General features: G+C 46.6%; 1 protein-coding gene across 9 annotated transcripts in view; it reads left to right on the top strand.

Moving 5' to 3' along the window:
* Positions 1-24784, top strand: part of HEATR4 (HEAT repeat containing 4) — a 52015-nt gene that overhangs the window by 4089 nt on the left and 23142 nt on the right. For 8 of the 9 annotated variants that reach the window (XR_001887462.1, XR_001887461.1, XR_001887463.1 and 5 more), the window contains exons 2-12: positions 1075-2027; positions 3260-3447; positions 5453-5593; positions 9895-10098; positions 11971-12114; positions 14508-14669; positions 15685-15845; positions 17096-17200; positions 20814-20932; positions 23298-23478; positions 24562-24631. Coding sequence is in view for 5 of the 9 variants with exons in the window: in XM_017882817.1 (XP_017738306.1) it covers positions 1147-2027; positions 3260-3447; positions 5453-5593; positions 9895-10098; positions 11971-12114; positions 14508-14669; positions 15685-15845; positions 17096-17200; positions 20814-20932; positions 23298-23478; positions 24562-24631 (2356 nt within the window). In the remaining 4 variants the exon portion in view is untranslated. The remainder of the gene's footprint in view (positions 1-1074; positions 2028-3259; positions 3448-5452; positions 5594-9894; positions 10099-11970; positions 12115-14507; positions 14670-15684; positions 15846-17095; positions 17201-20813; positions 20933-23297; positions 23479-24561; positions 24632-24784) is intronic. The other variant, XM_017882818.1, reaches the window with a different exon arrangement.

Genomic DNA, 24784 nt, shown 5'->3' with positions numbered 1-24784 from the left:
TTTTTTGAGATGGAGTTTCGCTCTTGTTGCCCAGGCTGGAGTGCAATGGCATGATCTTGGCTCACTGAATCTCCCCCGCCCTGGGTTCAAGCGATTCTCCTGCCTCAGTCTCCCAAGTAGCTGGGATTATAGGCACATGCCACCACGCCCAGCTAATTTTTTGTATTTTTAGTAGAGATGGGATTTCACCGTGTTGGCCAGGCTGGTCTCAAACTCCAGACCTCAGGTGACCCACCCGCCTCGGCCTCCCAAAGTGTTGGGATTACAGGAGTAAGCCGCTGTGCCTGACCTACAGCCATTAAATATTTTAACAATAAAAACTATGTAGCAATAGGTGTGCTGGATGACTCTGAAAGACAGAAGACATGGGTGACATGGTCACTGGGCAATGGAGTTAGAGTCTCAAATATTTAACAATGCAAGGTGTCGTAGGATTAACAGTTAAAGTAAGTGGTACAGAACAGGAGTAATTTATAAACTTGGTTATGACCTGGTGGCCTGGATAGGTCAAGAAAGAGTTATGGAGCAGGACAAATTGAGCTGGGCCTGGAAATTGGATAGAATGTGTGTCAAGTATGAAAGGCCATTTCATGTAGAGGACACAGAAGGAAGCTCCATTATGTGGAGAGAGGATACTCAGAGAACAGCCAGGAGACTGAACTGGCTCAAGCAGAGGTTACACACCAGGACAAAGTCATAAACTGAGGCCAAAGTCATGGAGAACCCTGAATGCCATGCTGAATCGTCTGAACTTTATGCTATAAGCCTTTTGAACGAAAGAAAGCAACATTTGAAGACAAACTGGAAGCATGGGACACTGCTGAAAAGCAGTCATCCCTCACATGGAGATGAGGGTCTGAGCTTTGGGAACAAGTGTAAGACCCAGAAACAAGGGTCTAATAAATGAAATATTTAGGATGTTGTACCATTTTCTTCTTTTGTTCTTCTACCTCACATGGCTTTTCCCTACCCCCTTTCCATCTGTTTTTCAAGTTATTCTCTTTCTGAACTGCTATGGGCTACCAATTTCGGCTGGCCTAGAGCTCTCATCAGTTCCTCCCATTCCCTTAACAGGTGCCGGGTCTCATCTCCAGGCCTTGCCTCTAGGCCAGGCAGTGTGGAAGGAAGCATTTGCTGCAACGCAGTATGACCAGGACCCAGAAAGGAAAGACCTTTCTCCCCCATTGCTTCTATCAGTCACTGCCCCCACGGCTGGGATGGGGCACGATTTTAAACTACTCAAAACTGAAAGGCAAGGAGGAGTGTGCCTCTGTCTCCAGTGTGCCTATGGTCTTCTTCAGCTCACAGTACCATCTACACCGCAAGAGCCAATATTTGAAAATGGCTGCTGCAAACCTTACCTTCTCTCAGGAGGTGGTGTGGCAGCGAGGACTGCCCAGCATTCCTTATAGCCAGTACAGCTTTGACCACCTCTACAACACCAATGACATCATCCATACTCCCCGGATCAGGAAGGCCCAGCCTCGGAAACCTGTTCGCTTCAAGCTCCTGGGTTCCTCAAGTCCCTTAACAGGAGACACCTCCCTGGCTGTGAAGACAGAAAGCTCTGCCAATCCTGAAAAGAAGCTGAAGAAATCAAAGCCAGCCAGCACCGTCCGGGAAGCACCCCGTCCTCTCATCCATCATCCCTGCATGCATCCAGATATGCTGGGTCGGCCACCTTCTCCAGATGTGAACCTGGAGGAAAGAGAAGCCTGGCTTCTGCCTCCTGAGAAGGAGGCCAGAGCGTGGGAGGCTACTGTGCTGGAAAAGCTGAACAAGCGCACAGCCCGATGGATCCAGAACAAGCGTCCTCAAAGGCCTGGGGCATCCCCTAACAAGTGGCAGAGCTTCCTGCGACAGCAGTACGACTGGAGTCACATCCAGGATGAACTTACCTCTGCGAGCGACCTGGAGCTCCTGAAACAGCTGGAGGCAGAAGAGGCAGCAGAGTTTGAGGATCAAAGTGTCATCCTGCCCCCACAGGAAAAGAAGAAACCAGAACTGCTGCTTCCTGTTTATTACAGGTATACCGGCCAGGGCCTCAAATGCACCCTTGATAATCCCTGACTCCCCTTCAGGGACTCCCAGGGGGACTCACACTCCCGATTTTAGAATGCACTCTCCCATCAACTTCATGTTCTCCACCACCGGCCTGCTCTCTGAGAGCTCTGCAAAGTAAGGTTTCTCAATCTGCACTGCTGACATTCTGGGTTGGATAATTTTTGTTGTGGGAACCGCCCTGTTCATTATGGGATGCTAGCAGCATCCCTGGCTGGTACCCACCAGAGCACAACCTCCTAGCTGTGACAACCAAAGATGTCTCAGACACTGCCAAATGTCTCCAACAGGGACAAAGCCATTCCCAGCTGGGAACCACTGCTCTTAAAGGGATTGGTTCTCAACCTTCTCCAGCAGACTTTGCCATCAGACTGCTGGTGTAGTTACCAACCAAGTGCTCCCAGAAATGTATCCTTGGTGGAGTGAGGAAGGCAGGAACCTCATAGCACTGAGGTTTGGTCCTGCCTCACTCTGAATAAGGAACCAGTGTGTCACTGACTCAAAAACTGACTAACTGCAGGACAGAGAACCAGACAACCTGAGAGAAGAAGATGACTACATGTTTCTTAGATTGCTTCCATCTCATTTATAGCTAGAGGAAACACTGGAGCTATTACATTATCCCTCATTTCCAAGAGTGAACTAAAAATCAGTGGAAATCCATTTATTTATTCATTTATTGGACAAATATATATTATGTTCTTGCTACTTTCCAGGTACTCTGCAAAGTGCTGGGAATACAATGTAAAAGCAATAGACACAGACATGAACCTTTAAGGAGCTTACAGCCTGTTCACCACCAGGTAGATGGACATTAAATAACCACACACAGAATAGACAGAGTGAGATGACGAAGGAGGTGGGATCCCTTCCCCAAGGCGATGCCGCCTCTAAGGGTATGAATGTTTAAAAAGGGTTATGCTGGAGCACAGCCACTCTGCCATGCTGCTTGGTGGATGCAGAAGGTGTGGATCCTTCAGGAGCCAGACAGGGTGGCTGTAGACAAGCCCTTCTAACAGCTCCACATTCAACTGGCACCATGGCGACAAGGCTAAAAGTTAAACATTGGTGTTCTGCAATGCTCACGTGTATAGGAGCGGAGCTTAAAGAGGAAAGGGAACAAGCTGTGGATTTAATGGAAAGGGGGATCCACCTCCTACTCTTTCCCCCTTTTCCCTCCTTTCTCACCCCTGCCAAGATTGCCCAGTTACTTCCAACAAGCAGAGACAGTTGAAATCATGCCTGACAACAAGACCACTGAGGATATCCATGAAAAGAGGAGCCTCTCCCAGCCCCAAACCCAGAGCTACTTTCGCCAGGTGACTCCCCGAGCTGGAAAGTTTGCCTACTCCACAGACAACACCTTTGAACAGGAGATTTACTTTGGTAATAGAGCTGGGCCCCTGTGGTAGGTGCACAGGGGGACATGGGCCAGGGAGGTGGAAGATCGCTGGGGGCTGGAAACAGTTGTGGGTATGGAGAGGCCCTGGATGACTCAGGTTTTCATGTTCATGACCCACACCCACACCAGCAGAGGAGTTGGGTTGGGGAGTGATAGCTAACAGGGAGGGCACTCACTGCTCTCTCTCCCTGCTTTCTCTATCCCTCCATCTTACTAAAGAGGCAATGAAGGGTGGAACTGTAAAGTAGGCAAGACTTTGGGAACAATCCATCTCTTCTCTGTCCACCCTTCTCCCTTCTCTCACTTCGAGATATGATCCCACCAAGGTGCGATGTTGGAAAAAATCAGGGCTTTGGAGTCAGGCACATTTGAGTTTAAATCCTGGCTCAGTATTTTTTTAGTAAACTTCAGTAAATTACATAATTCCTCTCAGCCACAAGTACCTTATTTGTGAAGTGATGTTAAGAAAAATGCACTTTTGCCGGGCACGGTGGCTCAAGCCTGTAATCCCAGCACTTTGGGAGGCCGCGACGGGTGGATCACGAGGTCAGGAGATCGAGACCATCCTGGCTAACACGGCGAAACCCCGTCTCTACTAAAAAATACAAAAAACTAGCCGGGCGAGGTGGCAGGCGCCTGTAGTCCCAGCTACTTGGGAGGCTGAGGCAGGAGAATAGCGTAAACCCGGGAGGCGGAGCTTGCAGTGAGCTGAGATCCGGCCACTGCACTCCAGGCTGGGCGACAGAGCGAGACTCCGCCTCAAAAAAAAAAAAAAAAAAAAAAAGAAAAAAGAAAAAAGAAAAATGCACTTTGAGTAGAGTAGATGAGAAAGCATCTGTAATGCTTCTTGCCCAGTGTCTGTTTAAGGTGTTCAGTAAATGTTCGCCACCTTCTCCTTCCCTACTGCTGTCCCCTAGATGCCTGGGCTTCCGGGATACCCGATCTAGGTCTTTGTGTTCCTAGCTGTTTCTTCTTCCCAAGCCCCATCTTGTTCCTAAACTGCTGCAGCTGAAAGTCTTCTCAAAGTGTTTAACAAAATTACTCTAAGGTATTCATCACTGATGGGATTAATTAGGTGCCTCTTTTTTAGTATCTAGCTTTTCATAAGGGATAAGGCCTCTAAGTGGTTACATAGGTTCTTCTCTTTTCTTTTTCTTTTTTTATTTTTTGATACGGAGTCTCGCTCTGTCACCAGGCCGGAGTGCAGTGACACAATCTTGGCTCACTGCAACCTCTGCCTCCACCTCCCAAGTAGCTGGGATTATAAGTGCGCGTCACCACGCCCAGCTAATTTTTGTATTTTTAGTAGAGACGGGGTTTCACCACGTTGGCCAGAATGGTCGCAATCTCTTGACCTTGTGATCTGCCCTCCTCGGCCTCCCAAAGTGCTGGGATTACAGGCATGAGCCACAGCTCCTGGCCGGTTCTTTTCTTATTTTTGAAATGGTTTCACTCCCATTACCTAGGCTGGAGTGCAGTGGTGCTATCTCCACTGCAACCTCCACCTCTCAGGCTCAATTGATTCTCCTGCCTCAGCCTCCTGAGTAGCTGTACCCAGCTAATTTTTGTATTTTTGTAGAGATGGAGTCTTACAATGTTGCTTAGGCTGGTCTTGAACTCCTGACCATGTGATCCACCCACCTCGGCCTCCCAAAGTGCTGAGATTACAGGTGCGAGCCACCGAAACTAGCCATAGGTTCTGCCTTAGGAAGGAAAGCACCATCCTTGGCTCCCAGGCCTCTAATGAAGTGACTAGCTATGACATTTCTTTCTTTTTTTTTTTCCCCACTGACACTACGGTGACTTATCACTGTGGTATTTCCAAGCAGTGGTCACCTTCAAGGGATGCCCCAGAGTATGGCAGTCATGGATCCTAGGGGCTTAGATTAGTGCAAATGGAAGTTGGGTCTGATCCTGGTGATTGGGAACCCGGGGAGAAAGGAAAGAGGGAGGTTACAGGGGACTCACTGTTTCTTTGTCTGTTCACAGATGAAGTCCAGATCATTCACCAGATTGGTGCAAAGAGAGACCAGATTGTCCTGGAAAACCTAAATCGGTACAATAAGCAGCTATCTAAGGTCTTCCCTGAAACTCCAGAAAAGTGGAGTGCCCAGGCAATTCCTGAAGCACGTAAGCAGGAAGCTAACAGGGAAGGCAGGGGTTAATAATGGGAATGGGGCTACTTCCCATCATTACCCACTATTCATGTGCTAGAGCTCCCAGTTCATGGGCTGAAGCACCACTAGCATCTAGGCAATCCTCTTTCTACGTACTAAAAATAATCTCACGAAATTATAAAATACAGTAACTAGGAAGAGCCTCACAGGAACATACAATCATTTGAGATCTGATATAACTTAGGTATAACCAAGTGGTTTAGGGCCAATAGTTACCAATAAGGCAGCTCCTATCTCAATGCTAACAGGGAAAGTGCAGCTAACGGGGAAAGTGCATCAAACTCCTGACCCAGCATTCTGCCCTTTTCCCTGGGGCTGGATTTACCCTCCCACTCCACACTCACCCCACCCATACCTGAACTTTCACAAGTTCATCATTCTTCACTCTGTAAGACAAAGAGGGAAAGGAGGTGGCCAAGAAATTAGCTTATGAAACAAAATGTGCACATCCTCCACAAGACTCCATTTCCCATAACTCTTTGCAGGATTACTGTTCAGATGGGCCCAGTGGTGTGCAGAAATTAACAGCAATTGTCACCCATTCTTTTTTTTTTTTTTTTTTTCTTTTTTTGGAGACACAGTCTTGCTCTGTCGCCCAGGCTGGAGTGCAGTGGCATGATCTCAGCTCACTGCAACCTCCATCTTCCTGGTTCAAGCAATTCCCCTGCCTCAGCCTCCAGAGTAGCTGGAATTACAGTTGCATGCCCCCACGCCTGGCTGACAGGGTTGCCTGGCCTCTTAGCTGTGCCTTTGCATCCATTTGGCAAGAAGTCCTTCCCTGGGCCCAGTCTACCCTTGGAGGCACAGGCATATTCTGTGCCTGCTATGGAGGCAACCGCCAGACAGCTGTGGACAGCCACAGGATTTCCACACAAGCTGGCTTTTTTTGTTTGTTTGTTTTTGAGACAAAGTCTCACTCTGTCACTCAGGCTGGAGTGCAGTGGCATGATCTCGGCTCACTGCAACCTCCATCTTCCTGGTTCAAGCAATTCCCCTGCCTCAGCCTCCAGAGTAGCTAAGACTATAGGCACGCGCCAGCTAATTTTTGTATTTTTAGTAGAGACGGGGTTCACCATGTTGGTCAGGATGGTCTCGATCTCTTGACCTCGTGATCTGTCCACCTCAGCCTCCCAAAGTGCTAGGATTACAGGCATGAGCCACTGTTCCCAGCCTCTTTTTCTTTTTGCCTTCCTGCCTGCCTGCCTGCCTTCCTTCCTTCCTTCCTTCCTTCCTTCCTTCCCTTTCCTCCTTTCCTTCCTTCCTTTCCTTCTCCCTTTCCTTCCTTCCTCTCTGTCTCCCTCTCCTCTCCTGTCCTCTCCTCCCTCCCCTTCCCTCTCCCTCTTCTATAATTTTCTTGACAGGCTGAGTGCAGTGGTACAATCATGGCTCACTGCAGCCTTTACCTGCCTGAGCTCAAGCGATCCTTCCACCTCACTCTCCTGAGTAGCTGGAACTACAGGTGCACACCACTATACCCAGCAAATTTTTGTAGAGACAAAGTCTCACTGTGTTGCCCAGGCTGGTCTCAAACTTCTGGGCTCAAGTGATGCACCCTGTTCAGACTCCCAAAGTGTTGGAACTACAGGCATGAGCCAATCTCCCAGCCAGGGGATTCCTTTTCAATAACAGCTTTATTGAGCTTGAATTTACATACTATAAAATTAATCCTGTCAAACCATACAATTTGATGAGGCAGGCAGATCACTTGAGCCTAGCAGTTTAAGACTAGCCTAGGCAACAAGGTGAGACCCCGTCTCTACGAAAAAATACAAAAATTAGTGGGGCGTTGGTGGCACACACCTGGAGTCCTAGCCACTCGCGAGGCTGATGCAGGAGGATCAGGGCATAGGGTCTCACTATGTTGCCCAGGCTGGTCTCAAACTCCTGGCCACAAGGGATCCTCCTACCTCAGCCTCCCAAACAAAGTTCTGGGATTATAGGCACGAGCCACTGTGCCCCACCAAGAGTCATTACTTTGTGTGCTCCCTTTAGATCGACAGTCCTCAGCCTTTTGGGCACTAGGGACTGGTTTCAGGGAAGACAATTTCTCCACAGACCAGCGGGGTGGGGATGGTTTCAAGATGAAACGGTTCCACCTCAGATCATCAGGCATTAGATTATCATAAAGGGTGTGCAACCTAGATCCCTCATATGTGCAGTTCACAATAAGGTTCATGCTCCTATGTGACTCTAATGCCACTGCTGATCTGACAGGAGGCAGAGCTCAGCGGTAATTCTTGCCTGCCCACCGCTCACCTCCTGTTGTGGTGGCCCGGTTCCTTACAGGCCATGAACTGGTACAGGCCCATGGCCTGGGGGTTAGGGACCCCGGCTTTAGATGACTGTTGATGTGGAAGGTGGCTAGTGGATGTGTTTCTATCCATCTATAACCCAAAGGACTGGAACTAAAGTAAATGTTGGCAGTTGTATTTTTTATTCCCATGGGGTTAAATATCAGCGATCTAAGACTTGCTCACCACAAATCCATTTTAATTCCTTGAGCAGAGGGATATAGGAGAAATGGGGTTAATTCAGCTATCTCTCACCTCTTCAGGAGGGATTTCAAGTCGGCTGAGAGAAGTCAGGGAGGGTCACATGGCAAAGGGTGAGGTGGCCTGTCAGAGGTGGTTCCACAGCTCCTAGTTGCACACACCCTACCCCACAAAGGAGGGAGGCCTCAGCAGAGTGGCTGAGTCCCCCAGCACGTCCCAAGCTGGTAGGGACCATGTGGAGGAGATGCACTATATGGGCATCTTTGCTAAACTGCCCTGGAGTCTCACAGAAATCTTTTTCTTTTTTTTTCTTTTCTTTTTTTTTTTTTGAGATGGAGTCTCTCTTTGTCACCCAGGTTGGAGTGCAATCTCAGCTCACTGCAACCTCTGCCTTCCCAGTTCGAGTGATTCTTCTGCTTCAGTCTCCCAAGTAGCTGGGATTACAGGTGCCCACCACCACGCCTGGCAAGTTTTTGTATTTTTAGTAGAGATGGGGTTTCACCATGTTGGTCAGGCTGGTCTCGAACTTCTGACCTCAAGTGATCCACTCGCTTTGGCCTCCCAAAGTGCTGGGATTACAGGCGTGAGCCACTGCACCACGCCTCACAGAACTCTTTTTACATTAGAAGAAAGAAATGTTATGCCTTCCTTGCTCAAAGGAAAGAATTGATTCAGAGCAAATCTAAGGGTGTTAAGAGTTGGAATGAAATCTTGGAAAAAACCAGGAATGGCTGATAGTGACTGATTAGAACATGAGACTAATAGGCAGTGTGAATAATGAATTTAGTATGTCTGGAAATGTTTTTATCATTTTCCCTTCCCCTTCTCCCTACAGCTTTTTTCCTGAGAAAGAGGCTTTCTAAATTTGACACCATGAAAAACATTAAGTTCAGAAAATGTAACTATAGCTTTTTTTTTTTTTTAAGAATGGAGTCTCGCTCTGTCATCCAGGCTGGAATGCAGTGGCATGATCTCGGCTCACTGCAACCTCCGCCTCTCAGGTTCAAGCGATTCTCCTACCTCAGCCTCCCAAGTAGCTGGGACTATAAGCACATGCCACCATGCCCAGCTAATTTTTTTGTATTTTAGTAGAGACAGGGTTTTCACTGTGTTAGCCAGGATGATCTCCATCTCCTGACCTCACGATCCACTCACCTCGGCCTCCCAAAGTGCAGGGATTACAGGCATGAGCCACCGCGCCCGGCCAACTATAGCTTTTCTAACTATATTTAATATTTATGTTTTTTTCTGTTCTCAAATTTCTGTTGTCATGAGGAAAAACTCAGAGATGTTAAAATCTTTAAATTTTCACAGCTTATAGCACCATTACTCTCCTCAAATTAAAAACATTAAAAGGAAAACTTAATACTTTACAAATAATGGCCAATGACACTAAATTGCAATGTATCAAATATTGAATTTTATGAGCAAATCTCGTTACATATAAACATATTTATGTTCCTAAAGATTTAGGTCCCTAAAGATAACCCTTAAACTTATAAAAAGGTTTGTAGATATCTCAATTTCCCCCCACAAACCTCTCGCCCCCATCATCATCATGGCTTACCATGTCTGTAGTCAGGACTTTCCATAATTCCCTGTGTCTTTGTACTCAGTTCCCCATATAATCATGGGGAAATTCACTCTTGAGGGTTTTGCTTTGGTATTAGTCAGGAATAAGAATGGGATGCAAGCTGGGGCCACTGTGTGGCAGGGCCTACAGCAGTGGGGTGAGAAGACCTCACACTGCCATGTTGCACAGCTTGCAGACCCGTGCAAGGAGCCCTGCGCTGGACTGCTTTGCCCACCCCTGCCAAGGATATGCTGCAGCAGGTGGGTGAGGAGGATGTGCCTATTAAGACCAGGAGATTGAAGAAGCAGGCAAAATCACTGGAGGAGGATGTGACCTGGGAACTGGTGGTCCTGCGGAGGATGCTGAAGGAATGGAAGACTGCCTGGGCTCTGAGTGAGTGAAGGGAGGTCCTGAGATACTGTATGTTTGTAAGAAGTGGTTCTCATCTGGGACTAGGCTTTCTTAGTCTTTGAAAAATCCATTCTTCCTTTGTGAAATGTAAAAATCTGCCTCATTAAGGCTAGACAAGAGCCTTTCACACATTGGGTGTTAGATGAACTTTAGTTGACATATATCTGGGTGCTTTTTGCATGGGTGGGTATTACTTCAGTAATTTGTAGAAACTCATTACACTGAAGACTCTTCAGAGGCAGGGATCCTATCTTTTTTTTTTTTTTTTTGAGACAGAGTTTCACTCTTGTTGCCTCGGCTGGAGTGCAATGGTGGGATCTCAGTTTACTGAAACCTCGGCTGCCTAGGTTCAAGTGATTCTCCTGCCTCAGCCTCCTGAGTAGCTAGGATTATAGGCACCCACCACCACGCTTGGGTAACTTTTTGTATTTTTAGTAGAGATGGGGTTTCACCATGTTGGCCAGACTGGTCTCGGACTCCTGACCTCAGGTGATCTGCCTGCCTTGGCCACCGCGCCAGCCCTTTTTTTTTTTCATTCCAAGATGGAATTTCACTCTGTCTCCCAGGCTGGAGTGCAATGGCACTTGATTTTGGCTCACTGCAACCTCTACCTCCCAGGTTCAAGCAATTCTCCTGCCTCAGCCTCCCGAGTAGCTGGGACTATGGGCATGTGCCACGATGTCTGGCTAATTTTTGTATTTTTAGTAGAGACAGGGTTTCACCATGTTGGCCAGGCTGGTCTCGAACTCCTGACTTCAGGTGATCTCCCGGCCTTGGCCTCCCAAAGTGCTGGGATTACAAGCGTAAGCCACTACACCTAGGCGACCCTATCTTATTGATTTCCAAACTTTATGCTCAGTAAATGATGCATGAAGGGAAGAACAAAATATGCCGTCCAACCGTTGTCCATGTTGTAGTTGACTGTGGTATCAGCAACCCCTCTCCAAAATTCATCTGTAGAGTTGGGGCTATCCTATACTTACTTTGCCTTCAAAGATAGGAGAGTAGAAGTCTGAGTGCCTGGGACAAAGTAATGGCCTGGCAAGGCCAATACTTGAAAGCTATGGTATTTGAGAACTCAACAGCTGTTGGCTTTCAGAACATGATAGACAAGTTTAGTTAGTGCAGGAAAAAGAGAGGCGATCCATTAGGTAAACTGGATCAGATAAACAACAACAAAAAAGACTGAAGGAAGCACCTACAGATAGGAGGAGCTTTGACATAAAAGTCTGATACCTGCCAAAAGAGTAGTTAGCAACTAAAATGAAGAAGATGTCAAAAGCCAAATGGAAGTGCCCTCAAAGACAAAGAACCTAATGAAAACCACAATAACTAACACTTATTGAACCTTCATTATCTTGTCAGGCATTTTGCTAAACACTTTGTCTAGTTAACTCATTTAACACTAAGAGTAACTCAATATGTGGATTCTAGTATTATGCCCGTATTTCAAATAAGAAATCTCAGGCTCAGGGTTAAGTAACTTATCCACAGTCACACAGCTAATAACTGTGATCCCAAACCAGGTATGTCCGAAAACAAAGTACCCTTAACTACTTTGTTTTATCGTCCCTTTTATTTCCCAGATAGTTACAACAAAAACTTATTTAACAAAAGAGAGATAGATACGATGGGGTTGGAAGAAGTTTTGTCTGGGAACTTACCTGAAGAGGGTACATGGATCATCAGAGAAATAACTCCCTAAAGACCCCATCTCTGGGCCCTTTATTCTTCTGACCTAATGTTTTGCTTGAATTATTCTGGGTGAAGGGCAGACTTCTTGTCACCTGCCTGCAGCACAATATCTAATCCTAACTAGGTGGTTCTCTTTTCATTTCCCTCACTGTGGCTCAGTCATAGAGTGGCACCATGAGACAGTAGAGAACCTGCTTCGGAGCTTGGGAGACCTGCATGATGATGTTCGGATCCAAGCTATCACCACATGTGCCACAGCTGCTTTGGAACGGCCCCGGATTGCCACCAGCCAGAGGGACTCAGGTGAGAGCCAAAGCTGAACTGCTTGAGAACATAAGCAACTCATAAAGCCATGGAACATCTGGACTGGTAGGGACTCAGGGCTTATCTGAGATTATTTTACAAATGTGGAAACCAAGACTCAGAGACTGGCCTATATATACATGCTTATCAGCAATAGACATGAGATTAAAATCCCAGACTTCTAGTCCAGTAATTTTTGAACTACATTTCATCACCTTTTGTTTGCTCAGTGGCCTGCAGGGAAGTTAACATTTCCCACCTTGAAGATCCCATTCTTTTCTTTTTTTGGTAGAGACTGTGTCTTGTTATGTTGACCAGGCTAGTCTTGAACTCATGGCCTCAAGTAATCCTCCCACCTCAACCTCCCAAACTGCTGGGATTACAGGCATAAGCCACTGTGCCCAGCCAAGATCCCATGCTTTATTGATTGACTGATTGATTGATTTAGAGACAGAGTCTTGCTCTGTCGCCCAGGCTGGAGTGCAGTGGTGCGATCTCTGCTCACTGCAACCTCCGCCTCCCAGGTTCAAGCAATTCTCCTGCCTTAGTCTCCCAAGTAGCTGGGACTACAGGCGTATGCCATCATGCCCGGCTAATTTTTTTGTATTTTTAGTAGAGACAGGGTTTCACCATGTTGGCCAGGCTGGTCTTGAACTCCTAACCTCAAGTGATCCACACACCTCAGCCTCCCAAAGTGCTGGGATTACAGGCATGAGCCACCACGCCTGACAAAATCTTAAAATATGATTCACAGGCTCAGCTGTGCCATTCCTTGGGCAGTTAGCTAACCTCTCTGAGCTTCAATTTCCTTATCTATAAAATGAGAGTAGTGGTAGACAAAGGGATAACAAACCTTTCCCCTTCCTACTTGAGAATTTGAACTTAAATTCTCACCTGTTAAATGCCCACCTGTTCCCCTAAAAACCTGATAAGAACACCTTTATAGGCAACATTGGTTATGATATAAACCCTGATTGATAAATTACATTGGGACTGAGAAGAGCTATAAGTGAAATATAAATACTTGATAGGGACACCATAATTTCACCCAGTGAATAAACAATATGCTCCTGTGCTGTCCCCAAGACTCTGTGGAATGCTCAAGACAGCCTTAAGAACTCCAGCCAAGGCCGGGCGTGGTGGCTCACGCTTGTAATTCCAGCACTTCGGAAGGCCGAGGTGGGTGGATCACCTGAGTTCAAGAGTTCAAGACCAGCCTGGCCAACATGGTGAAACCTCGTCTCTACTAAAAGTACAAAAATTAGCCAGGCATGGTGACAGGTGCCTGTAGTCCCAGATACTCGGGAGGCTGAGGCAGAAGCATCGCCTGAACCCAGGAAGCAGAGGTTGCAGTGAGTCAAGATTGTGCCATTGCACTCCAGCCTGGGCAACAGAGCAAAAACTCTATCTCAAAAAACAACAACAACAAAAAAAAAAAACCAAAAAAAAAAAAAAACAACCCCAGCCAATAGGGATGCCTGATGCTGCTGCCCTGTTGACAAACTATGCTCCTGTCCCATATCCTTCTGGTGCCATGAATGGCCCATGACAGTCTTATGAACCTTAATGTTTAGTTGAACCAAAAAAGACTCCCTGGTGAGTTCTACGATACCTACCTTGCCTAGTTCAACCAAGGTTGAAAGACAATGAGATAATCAATGTGAAAACACTATATTATAAAGCACTACCTAAATATAATTGTTCTTACAAATATAAAGGCTTGGCTGGGTGCAGGGGCTCACGCCTGTAATCCCAGCACTTTGGGAGGGCAAGGAAGGCAGATCACAAGGTCAGGAGATCGAGACCATCCTGGCTAACACCGTGAAACCCCGTCTCTACTAAACATACAAAAAATTAGCCGGGCGTGGTGGTGGGCACCTGTAGTCCCAGCTACTCGGGAGGCTGAGGCAGGAGAATGGCATGAACCCAGGAGGCGGAGCTTGCAGTGAGCAGAGATCACACCACTGCACTCCAGCCCAGGTGACAGAGTGAGACTCCATCTGAAAAAATATATTAAATAAATAAATATCTATATCTATCTATCTATATATATAAAGGCTCATGGGGCAAATTGGTTGCTTTTAATCACTAAAACTAATGGTGTAGTTCACTGTAGCATAGCTGGAAACATTCTCCTTCAGCTTGAATATAGCTGTTTAGAGGCCAGATGATGAAGGACTGAGAACTGGCATACCAGCACAGAGTTGAGCTTGAACACCTTGAGCATAAAATCCTGCCCATCTCAAGGGCTCAGCTAAACTGTAATTACATTATATAGCACTAAGCAACTGCAACTGGGACTGAGGTTGGCCACCACGTGGCTGTAGAAAGGAAGCTATGTGTGAAAAAATCAAAGGGGCTAGTACTCTCTTACCTGGCTCTTTTGATCACAGACCAGACCATCCAGGACTTGCCGGAGGTTCTACTGCCTGCCCTAGAGGCTGCTCTTTGTGACAAGAATGCCAATGTGCGGATGGCAGCAGCAATATGCCAATATGCCATACAGTCACATAATCCCCTTGCCCAGAACGTCATGCAGACTGCCCTTCTGAAGGGTGAGTAACTCCGTTACTTCTGACTTGGAAATATGGGATAGACATCTCACTATCAGCTTTCCCAGTCCTTTCCTCTCCACTGTCATGCTCTGCAATGTCTGCTATATTGGGTTTAGATTTATGTCAGACCATTTGAAAATTAAGGCCAGACGCTGTTGCTCACACCTGTAATCCCAGCACTTTGGGAGGCCAAGGTGAGAGGATCGCCTGAGCATAGGAGTTCTAAACCAGCCTGAGCAACATAAGAAGACCCTATCTCTATAAAAAATTTTAAAATTAGCCAGTTGTGGTGGTGTGCTCCTGTAGACCCAGCTACCTAGGAGGCTGAGGCAGACCTATGTATACATGCTTATCAGAGTCAGCTTGAGCCCAGGAGGTTGAAGCTGCAGTAAGCCACAACAGTGCCACTGTACTCTAACCTGGGTGACAGAGCAAGACCCTGTCTCCAAAAAAAAAAAAAAGGAAAAAAGAAAATTTGCTCTTTCTAGGTACTTTAACAAAACAGATATACTGCCACCAAGTGGTAGCTGGACTAATTTTTTTTTTTTTTTTTTTTTTTTAAAGACAGAGTTTCACTCTTGTTGCCCAGGCTGGAGTGCAATGGTGGGATCTCGGCTCACTGCAACCTCCACCTCCTGGGTTCAAGCAATTCTCCTGCCTCAGCCTCCCAAATAGCTGGGATTACAGGCGCGTGCCACCATGCCCGGCTGATTTTTGTATTTTTAGTAGAGATGGGGTTTCACCATGTTGGCCAGGCTGGTCTCGAACTCCTGACCTTAGGTGATCTGCCCACTTTGGCCTCCCAAAGTGTGGGGATTACAGGTGTTAGCCACCGTGCCCAGCCAATATGATTCTTCTAAATATGGTTTAAATAAGGAATTGTATTTCTAGACTGAGTGGGGTACAAGGAAGTGAGACATCAGGTGGCTAGCAGCCTTGGGTATCAATCCAAAGGCTGTTCTCTAGGGGGAAAACACATCACCATTCTGAACTCTTTTTCACCCAACTGTGGCAGGTAACAGTGTGGATAGCTGGGCTGCAGCTCAGTGCTTGGCTCTGGAAGGTACTGCCACTTACCCTGTGATTAAGAGGATCCTCCACCAGCTGTTTACAAAGAAGAATGAGGACACTGAGGAACAGTCTTATATCCTGCTGAGCCATCTGAGTGAGAAGACAGTATGTGTCCATTACTGGGTCAGAGAAAGAAACAGTTTTGGGGAGCAATTAGGTCTTTGAGGTCAGTGAAAGTAAGCCATCTAAAATGCAGCTGGGGCCGGGGCAGTAGCTCATGCCTGTAATCCCAACACTTCAGGAGGCCGAGGCAGGTGGATCATTTGAGGTCAGGAGTTTGAGACCAGACTGGCCAACATGGGTGAAACCCCATATCTACTAAAAATACAAAAATTAGCCAGGTGCAGTGGTACACACCTGTAGTCCCAGCTATTTGGGAGGCTGAAGCATGAGAATCGCTTGAGCCTGGGAGGTGGAGGTTGCAGTGAGCTGAGATCATGCCACACTACACTCCAGCCTAGGTGATAGAGCAAGATTCTGTCTCAAACAAATAAAATAAAATAAAATGCAGCTGGGCTGGGCATTGTCACTCACGCCTTTAATCCCAGCACTTTGGGAGGCTGAGGTGGGAGTATCCCTTCAGTCCCGGAGTTCAAGACCAGCCTGGGCAATATAGTGAGACTCTGTCTCTACAAAAAAAGAAATAAAATTAGTCACGCATGGTGGTGCGTGCCTGTAATCCTAGCTACTCAGGAGGCTGAGGTGGGAGGATCACTTGAGCCTGGCAGGTTGAGGCTGCAGCGAGCTGAGATTACACCATTGTACTCCATTCTGAGCGACAGAGCAGGGCCCTGTCTCAAAAAATTAATTAAACAATTAATTAATTAGATAAAATGCAGCTGGTTGGGTTGATGATCTCAAGCATAAGGTAGAATAAGCATGAGTAAACCTGGGTGTAGAGGTGTATACAAGGGGAAGTCACAACAGTTAGCTGCGAGAAAAGTCAGAATTAGGTAGCAAATGATCTCTATTTGCATATGCAAGAAGAGTTGTGACATGTAGAATTTGCTTCTGCTAGAAGTTTACCATTGAAAACTGCAGAGACCTACATTTGTGTTTAGTTACTTTCAGTAGTAATGTGAAAGTCATAAGCTTGAGGTATATAAAAATCATTTTAGTGGTAAAAACAAAGTCAGGAAAGGAGGGTCCCAGTTTTCTGTTTAGGTTATTAAATTTGTATTTTGTTCCCCAATTTATGATCCCAGAGTCAGTTGGCTGAGATGGAAACATGCCCCATCTCTTGTAAGTCCACTGGTGACATTAATTATGCAGGATGCCATGTCAGAATGTACTTCAAGGTTCTAGTATCTCTAAAAGTGATTGTGAATATCCATACAAGTCTTCCATTTCCTCAGACTCTGATACACACCATGCTTGCTGTGGAGCTGAACAGCTGTCAATGGAAGAACCGGATTGTGGCCTGCCAGGTTTTCTCCCGGATCAGTGGAAATGTCTGCTTGGTAAACCTCTTTCTTTTCCTCCAGGACAGAAAGCCTAAGAGAGGCTGAGCTACAGAGGCCTTCTACTTTTTGCTGCTATGTAGTATCCCATTCTTACCAAACAGATCTCTGTTCCCACATCACTACTTCTTACTTCTAGCCCAAAATTATCTTCAAATGCCAACATGTCTGTCTAGAAGCCAATGCTTCTCAGTGCAGTGGTGGTCCAAACTGCTGGTAACTGATCCACAATGAAATAGCACAAAAACTGACAGGAGATTAGAAACGTTTATAGTAGGCTGAGTGTGGTGGCTCACATCTGTAATCCCAGCACTTGGGGAGGCCTAGGTGGGGGGATCACGAGGTCAGGAGCTTGAGACAAGCCTGACCAACATGGTGAAAACTCCATCTCTACTGAAAATACAAAAATTAGCTGGGTGTGATGGTGGGCGCCTATAATCCCAGCTACTCGGGAGGCTGAGGCAGGAGAAATGCTTGAACCCAGGAGGCTGAGGTTGCAGTGAGCCAAGATCTCACCACTGCACTCTAGCCTGGGTGACAGAGGGAGACTGCACCTCAAAAAAAAAAAAAAAGAAACAAAGAAACGTTTACAGTAATTGGATATTGCCTCAATATCAACAGACTTTATCAGTCAATGGCGTATTTTCCTCCCCCAAAAATTGGTTCTTCATCAAAGATCATTCGAGAAGCACTGACTTAAACTACCCAAAAACCCATCTAAATGAGTGTCTGTGTTGGTTCTCTGAGTGTTTGGCACACACATATAAAACATAGTCCTGGCTGGGCGTGGTGGCTCACACCTGTAATCCCAGCATAGTCCTGGCTGGGCGTGGTGGCTCACATCTGTAATCCCAGCACTTTGGGAGGCCAAGGCAGGTGGATCAGAGCTCAGGAGTTTGAGACCAGCCTGGCCAACATGGTGAAACCCCATCTCTACTAAAATACAAAAATCAGCTAGGTGTGGTGGCTGGCACCTGTAATCCTAGCTACTTGGGAGGCTGAGGCACAAGAATTGCTTGAACCTGGAAGGGAGAGGTTGCAGTGAACCGAGATCGCGCCACTGCACTCCAGCTTGGGCGACAGTGCGAGACTCTGTCTCAAAAAACAAACAAAAAACCATCATTCCAGCTTTCACAAAATTAACACTATGGTAGGAATAAGACTAATATATACAGATGATTCAAGAACAAGCAATAAATATAAGGTACTCTTTTAAAACTTTTCAGAGAGAGAGATTAGTTTGGGTTAAATTTATTGCTTAAAGTTCTGTGAAGGGGTCCGGTGCAGTGGTTCATGCCTGTAATCCCAGCACCTTGGGAGGCTGAGGCGGGTGGATCATTTGAGACCAGGAGTTCAAAACCAGCCCGGTCATCATGGTGAAACCCCGTCTCTACTAAAAACACAAAAATTAGCTGGGCATGGTGGCACATGCCTGTAATCCCAGCTACTTGGGGAGGAGAATCGCTTGAACCTGGGAGACGGAGGTTTCAGTGAGCCAAGATCGTGCCGCTGCACTCCAGCCTGGGCGACAGAGTAAGACTCCATCTGAAAAAAAAAAAAAAAAAACTACTGTCGGTGAAGATGGTGGGGCTCAGCTAGAACTGAAGAGGGAATTCCAAGCAACACTTCGTTTTTGCCATTATTTCCCAATCATCTTCAGGTGTCCAAATGGGCGCTTTCCCTTCTTCCTATGTGCTACTTCATCTTTTCCTTATAACTTTAGGTATCTCCAGAATAGCCTAGAACATTGCCATTCCCATGATAAGTGAACACCCTCCACTCTGTAACCCTGACATTTTGATATGGGAAGCACAAAATCTGGCCACTCAATAGAGTCATCACCTGAAAACGTTTTGGACTTGGGTTAGTTCTGTCTCAAGTGCTATGGCACCCTGCTGCTAAAGTAGTGGACCAGCAGCACAGGCATCACCTAGGAGCTTATTAGAAATGCAAAAATCGGCCGGGCACGGTGGCTCACACCTACAATCGCAGCACTTTGGGAGGCTGAGGAGAGCAGATCACCTGAGGTTGAGAGTTTGAGACCAGGTGCTAACATGGAGAAAATCCGTCTCTACTTAAAAAAACCAAAATTAGGCCGGGCGCGGTGTCACGCCTGTAATCCCAGGCACTTTGGGAGGCCGAGGCGGGCGATTCACAAGGAATGGGGTCAGGAGATCGAGACCATCCTGGCAACACAGTGAAACCGTCTCTACTAAAAAATACAAAAAATTGCTGGGGTGGTGGGCAGTGTTTAGTCCCCAGCTACTCGGAGAGGCTGAGGCAGGAGAATGGTTTTGAACCCAGGATGCGGAGGTTGCAGTGAAGCTGATCATGCCACTGTGCCCCAGCCTGGGTGACAGAGCGAGACTCCGTCTCAAAAAAAAAAAATTAGCCAGGCATGGTGGCACATGCCCATAATCCCAGCTACTCAGGAGGCTGAGACAGGAGAATCACTTGAACCCTGGAGGCGGAGGTTGCAGTGAGCCAAGATCGTGCCATTGCACTTCAGCCTAAGCAACAAGAGTGAAACTCCATCTCAAAAAAAAAAAAATAGAAATGCAAAAATCTCATCTTAGGCCAGCTCAATCTGAAACTGCATCTTAACAATATCACTTTAACAACATCCGATTCATTTGTACCTTCACCTCCTTGGCACTTGGCACTTAGAATTGTCAACTGAAAGTAAAAAGACATGCAGAGCTAGCAGGGGCTGAGGTAAAGATGATGAGGACTTCATGGCAGACTGCTGGAGCTAAGAAAGGCAGTATGTCTATAAGTTTTCACTCATTCAGTAAGCATGCAGTTTCTGACCATGTCTGGCGCGCTAGGCACTATGCTACCACTGGGGTGCAGGGATAAGTCTTCCCTTAGTAAATGTTATAAGTAGCTAGAACAGAAGCAGCTATGAGGTGTTGTGGGGATTTCCTGTGCTTACAAGGGGCAAAGAAGACTTCACTAAGGAGATGTTTTTATTTTTTAAAATTTTAATAAAAGATCAGTGTGTTAGGAAGGAGATGTTTTTGAGCTAAATCGTAAAGGAAGAGTACAAAGACATCAAGTACCAGGTAGGAGTAGAGAAGGGAGATACTTCTAGCAGGGAGAACAGCATGGGCACGTTTATGCAATCATCGTATAGTAATCTTTGCCCATTCCTCTCTGAGAGAAGTGCACTTATAGAGTGACCAACTATTCTGGTTTGTCCAGGCAATGGGACTTTCAGTACCAAAACCAGGAGAGTCCCAGGCAAACTGCAATGAGCTGGTCACCTCATCAAGTATCATTTTCAAATTTTAAGTCTCCCAGGTACAGATTATGTTTGCACTGATACTATATAGTTTAAAGGATGAGCTTGGGAGAGAGAGTTGGGTTTGAGTCCTGGTTCCAGCACTCACCAGGTTAACCTTGGACAAGTTGATCAAAGCCTCCATTCTGTCATCTGTAAATGGTAGCAATATCTGCCCCACTGGATTCTTTGGGAGAGTAAGGGATGGGAAAAAACACTCAGGACAATCCTCATTAGTACAGTGATGGGTAAAAAAAGAAAAAACAGCACAATGCCAAGCACAAAATTAACATTCAGTAAGTGATAGCTAACGATCATATCTACTTATAGGATATGAAACATAAATTGATCCAGCTGATGTGGAATGACTGGAATAAGGAAGTGAGGCGAGCAGCTGCGCAGGCGCTGGGGCAAATGAGCCTTGGGAAAGAGGTGCACGACATAATCAGGTAAGACCCAGTCAACATGAGGAGGCACTCTTCTAAATTCTTAGAAGTGTTTAGGAGGCAGGCCGGGCATGGTGGCTCCCAACACTTTGGGAAGCTGAGGATGGCAGATCACGAGGTCAGGAGATTGAGACCATCCTGGCTAACACAGTAAAATCCTGTCTTTACTAAAAATACAAAAAATTAGCTGGGCATGGTGGCACACACCTGTTGTCACAGCTACTTGGGAGGCTGAGGCAGGAGAATCACTTCAACCCAGGAGGCGGAGGTTGCAGTGAGCAGAGATAGCGCCACTGCACTCCAGCCTGGTGACAGAGCAAGACTCTGTCTCAAAAAAAAAAATAATAAAAAAAAAGAAAGGAAAAAGTGCTTAGGAGGCCTGGGATCCAGCCACCCAGCATTTGTTTAGCTCCTCTGTACAGACCCTGGACCAGGTCCCACTGTAAAAAATTAACAGTCCCTACAAACTAACAACGTGACTAGGGAAAGAATCATTGAGTGCCCAGCAGGCGTGAGACAATGGTTTGGGTGTTGGAGGGTGTTCAAAAGTACGATGCAATTCTGATGACCACAGGCAAAATATACAAACACCTAATTAAAAATACCAAATCATAACTAGAATAAATGGCGTATACCATAATTGCTGGAGCAGAAAAATGGAATACTCAGTGTGGCTAGAGGCGTAAGGCCAAGTTTCACAGAGGGATTGAACAGGAGGCCCAGCCCAGTGGCACACGTCTATAATCCCAACACTTTGAGACTCCGAAGCTGGAGGATCAATTGAGCCCAGGAATTCGAGACCAGCCTGGACAACATAGCAAGACCTTGTCTCTACTAAAAATAAAAATAAAAAAATTTGCCAGGCGCGGTGGCTCATGCCTGTAATCCCAGCACTTTGGGAGGCCGAGGCAGGTGGATCACGAGCTCAGGAGATCGAGACCATCCTGGCTAACACGGTGAAACCCTATCTCTACTAAAAACACAAAATGGCATGGTGGTCGGCGCCTGTAGTCCCAGCTATCCAGGAGGCTGAGGCAGGAGAATGGCGTGAACCCAGGACGCGGAGCTTACAGTGAGCAGAGATCGTGCCACTGCACTCCAGCCTGGGCGACAGAGTGAGACTCTGTCTCAAAAATAATAATAAATAATAAAAATAAAAATAAATTAGCCAGTGTGGTGGTGTATGCCTGTAGTCCCAGCTACTTGGGAGGCTGAGGCAAGAGGATTGCCGGGGTCCAGGAAGTCCAAGGCTGTCATGAGCCATCATCATGCCACTGCATTCCAGCCTGGGCAACAGAGAAAGACCCTATCTCAAAAAAAAAAAAAGAGAGAGAAACAGCATAGGAGCCAGGCAGAGTGGGTAAGTGCCTATAATCCCAGCTACTCAGGCTAAGGCAGGAGAATCACTTGAGGTTAGGAGTTCAAGACCAGCCTGGGCAACATAGCAAGTCTCCATCTCTAAAAATAATTTAAGGCCGGGCACGGTGGCTCACACCTGTAATCCCAGCACTTTGGGAGGCTGAGACGGGAGAATCACGAGGTCAGGAGATTGAGACCATCCTGGCTAACATGGTAAAACCCCGTCTCTACTAAAAATACAAAAAAAATTAGCCGGGCGTGGTTGCAGGCACCTGTAGTCCCAGCTACTCGGGAGGCTGAGGCAGGAGAATGGCGCAAACCCGGGAGGCAAAGCTTGCAGTAAGCCGAGATGGCACCACTGCACTCCAGCCTGGGCAACAGAGCGAGACACTGTCTCAAAAAAAAAAAGAAAAGAAACCCCGTCTCTACTAAAAATACAAGAAAAACAAAATTAGCCAGGCGTGGTGGTGGGTGCCTATAGTCCCAACTACTCAGGAGGCTGAGGCAGGAGAATGGCGTGAACCCAGGAGGTGGAGCTTGCAGTGAGCCAAGATTGCACCACTGCACTCCAGCCTGGGAGACAGAGCAGGACTCCGTCTCCAAATAATAATAATAATAAAATAAATAAAAATAATTTAAACAAACAAAAAGACTACATAGGCATTCTAGGCTGGAAGCCAAATGCAGAAATAATCATGGCACACGTGAGGGCGATGGAGAAGTGAACTTGACTATGAAAAAGAGGTGCAAGTTGACATTTTCCTTTATTCAGTCATTCAATATAACTGAAAGCCCTGCATTACCTAATTACCGAATAGCTATGAATTAGGGATTCAAGTAAAGAAGACAATCGAGCTCTGTACCCAGGAAAACTTATCTCATGAGCATACGGCTAAATGGGATTGACAGCCTACAGAACTCGGATTTTATCAGGAGGGCATACATTGGGGTTGGGGGTTAGGTACTGAAAGTTTAAGGAAGTGAAAGAAAAGCAACTTGTGCCTTACAGGGTCAAGCTGGGTCAAGGAAATTCCCAGGAGCGTGTGGAAGCTCTCTCCCTGATAGGTGAGCTCAAGCTTATGACCGCCAAGCTTCTCCCAAGCTTCCTGCACTGCTTCTCTGATGACTTCACAGCAGTTCGGCGGGCAGCCTGTTTGGCAGCTGGTGCCCTGCAAATCCGCGACAAGATGGTGAGTCAGGGAAACATATTCTTATCTTACCTGACTGACCTGAAAAGGGCATTACCTTCCCTGGTTGTGCACAGTATGCTCAACATTCTGCAGGGACACAGAATGAGAGATCGGAACTGGGAAGGAGGTACATAAGCCACTTCAAACAGGACCGTTTCAGGGGCGTCCAATCTTTTGGCTTCCCTGGGCCACACTGGAAGAATTGTCCTGGGCCACACATAAAGTACACTAACACTAACGATAGTTGATGAGCTTAAAAAAAAAAAAAAGGTCCATGCATAAATCTCATGTTTTAAGAAAGTTTACGAATTTGTGTTGGGCCGCATTCAAGGTCGTTCCGGGCCACATATTGGACAAGCTTGGTTTAGCTCCCAGCCAGCCCAGACTTCAATTCTAGAGCACACCCCTGAATCCTGTTCTCACCTCAGTTAACTAGCTTCTCATTACCTGGGTGCTGATGGGCTTTAGGATCAACTCCCATAAATGGAGTTATAATTCCGTTATTAGGGAAAAATCTGTTTGAAGTATTCAAGCCATATGGCCACAGATCTGTAGACTGAGAAAATCAATAGCAGATAATTCAGCTTATCTACTCACTATGCATACAGGTTGGTACTTTAGGCTCCAGCTCATTTGTCACCAGAATTGATAGGTCATTTTTCAATTATAGTCCCTTTTAGAGATAAGTGGTGTCCCTGTTTCTGATTCATTATTTTGCTTTGTTTTGTTTTTTTGCTTTTTTGAGATGGAGTCTTGCTCTGTCACCCAGGCTGGAGTACAGTGGCACGATCTCAGCTTACTACAACCTCTACCTCCCAGGTTCAAGCAATTCTCCTGCCTCAGCCTCCAAGTAGCTGGGATTACAGGCATGTGACACCATGCCTGGCTAATTTTTGTATTTTTAGTAGAGACAGGGTTTCACCACGTTGGCCAGGCTGGTCTCAAACTCCTGACCTCAAGTGATCCACCCACCTTGGCATCCCAAAATGCTGGGATTACAGGTGTGCGCCACTGCACCCAGTTGCTTCTGGTTCATTCTTGCTCTGGTCCTCCCCACTTAACACTGCCTTTTATCCATCCCAGGTGCTTGAATGCCTCCTGAACCTGATGCAGAGAGATCCTTACTGGAAAATCAAGGCCTTTGCCATTCGAGGTATTATAGAAAGAAGTATGTCCCAAACTCTTACACCTTAAATACCTTTCACGGCCGGGCGCGGTGGCTCAAGCCTGTAATCCCAGCACTTTGGGAGGCCGAGACGGGCGGATCACGAGGTCAGGAGATCGAGACCATCCTGGCTAACACGGT

The sequence above is a fragment of the Rhinopithecus bieti genome, unplaced genomic scaffold (genome assembly GCF_001698545.2).
Source record: "Rhinopithecus bieti isolate Rb0 unplaced genomic scaffold, ASM169854v2 scaffold_13259, whole genome shotgun sequence".
Classification (NCBI taxonomy): domain Eukaryota; kingdom Metazoa; phylum Chordata; class Mammalia; order Primates; family Cercopithecidae; genus Rhinopithecus; species Rhinopithecus bieti.
The sequence above is the reverse complement of the archived record's forward strand: the minus strand, read 5'-3'. Positions and strand labels throughout refer to the sequence as shown.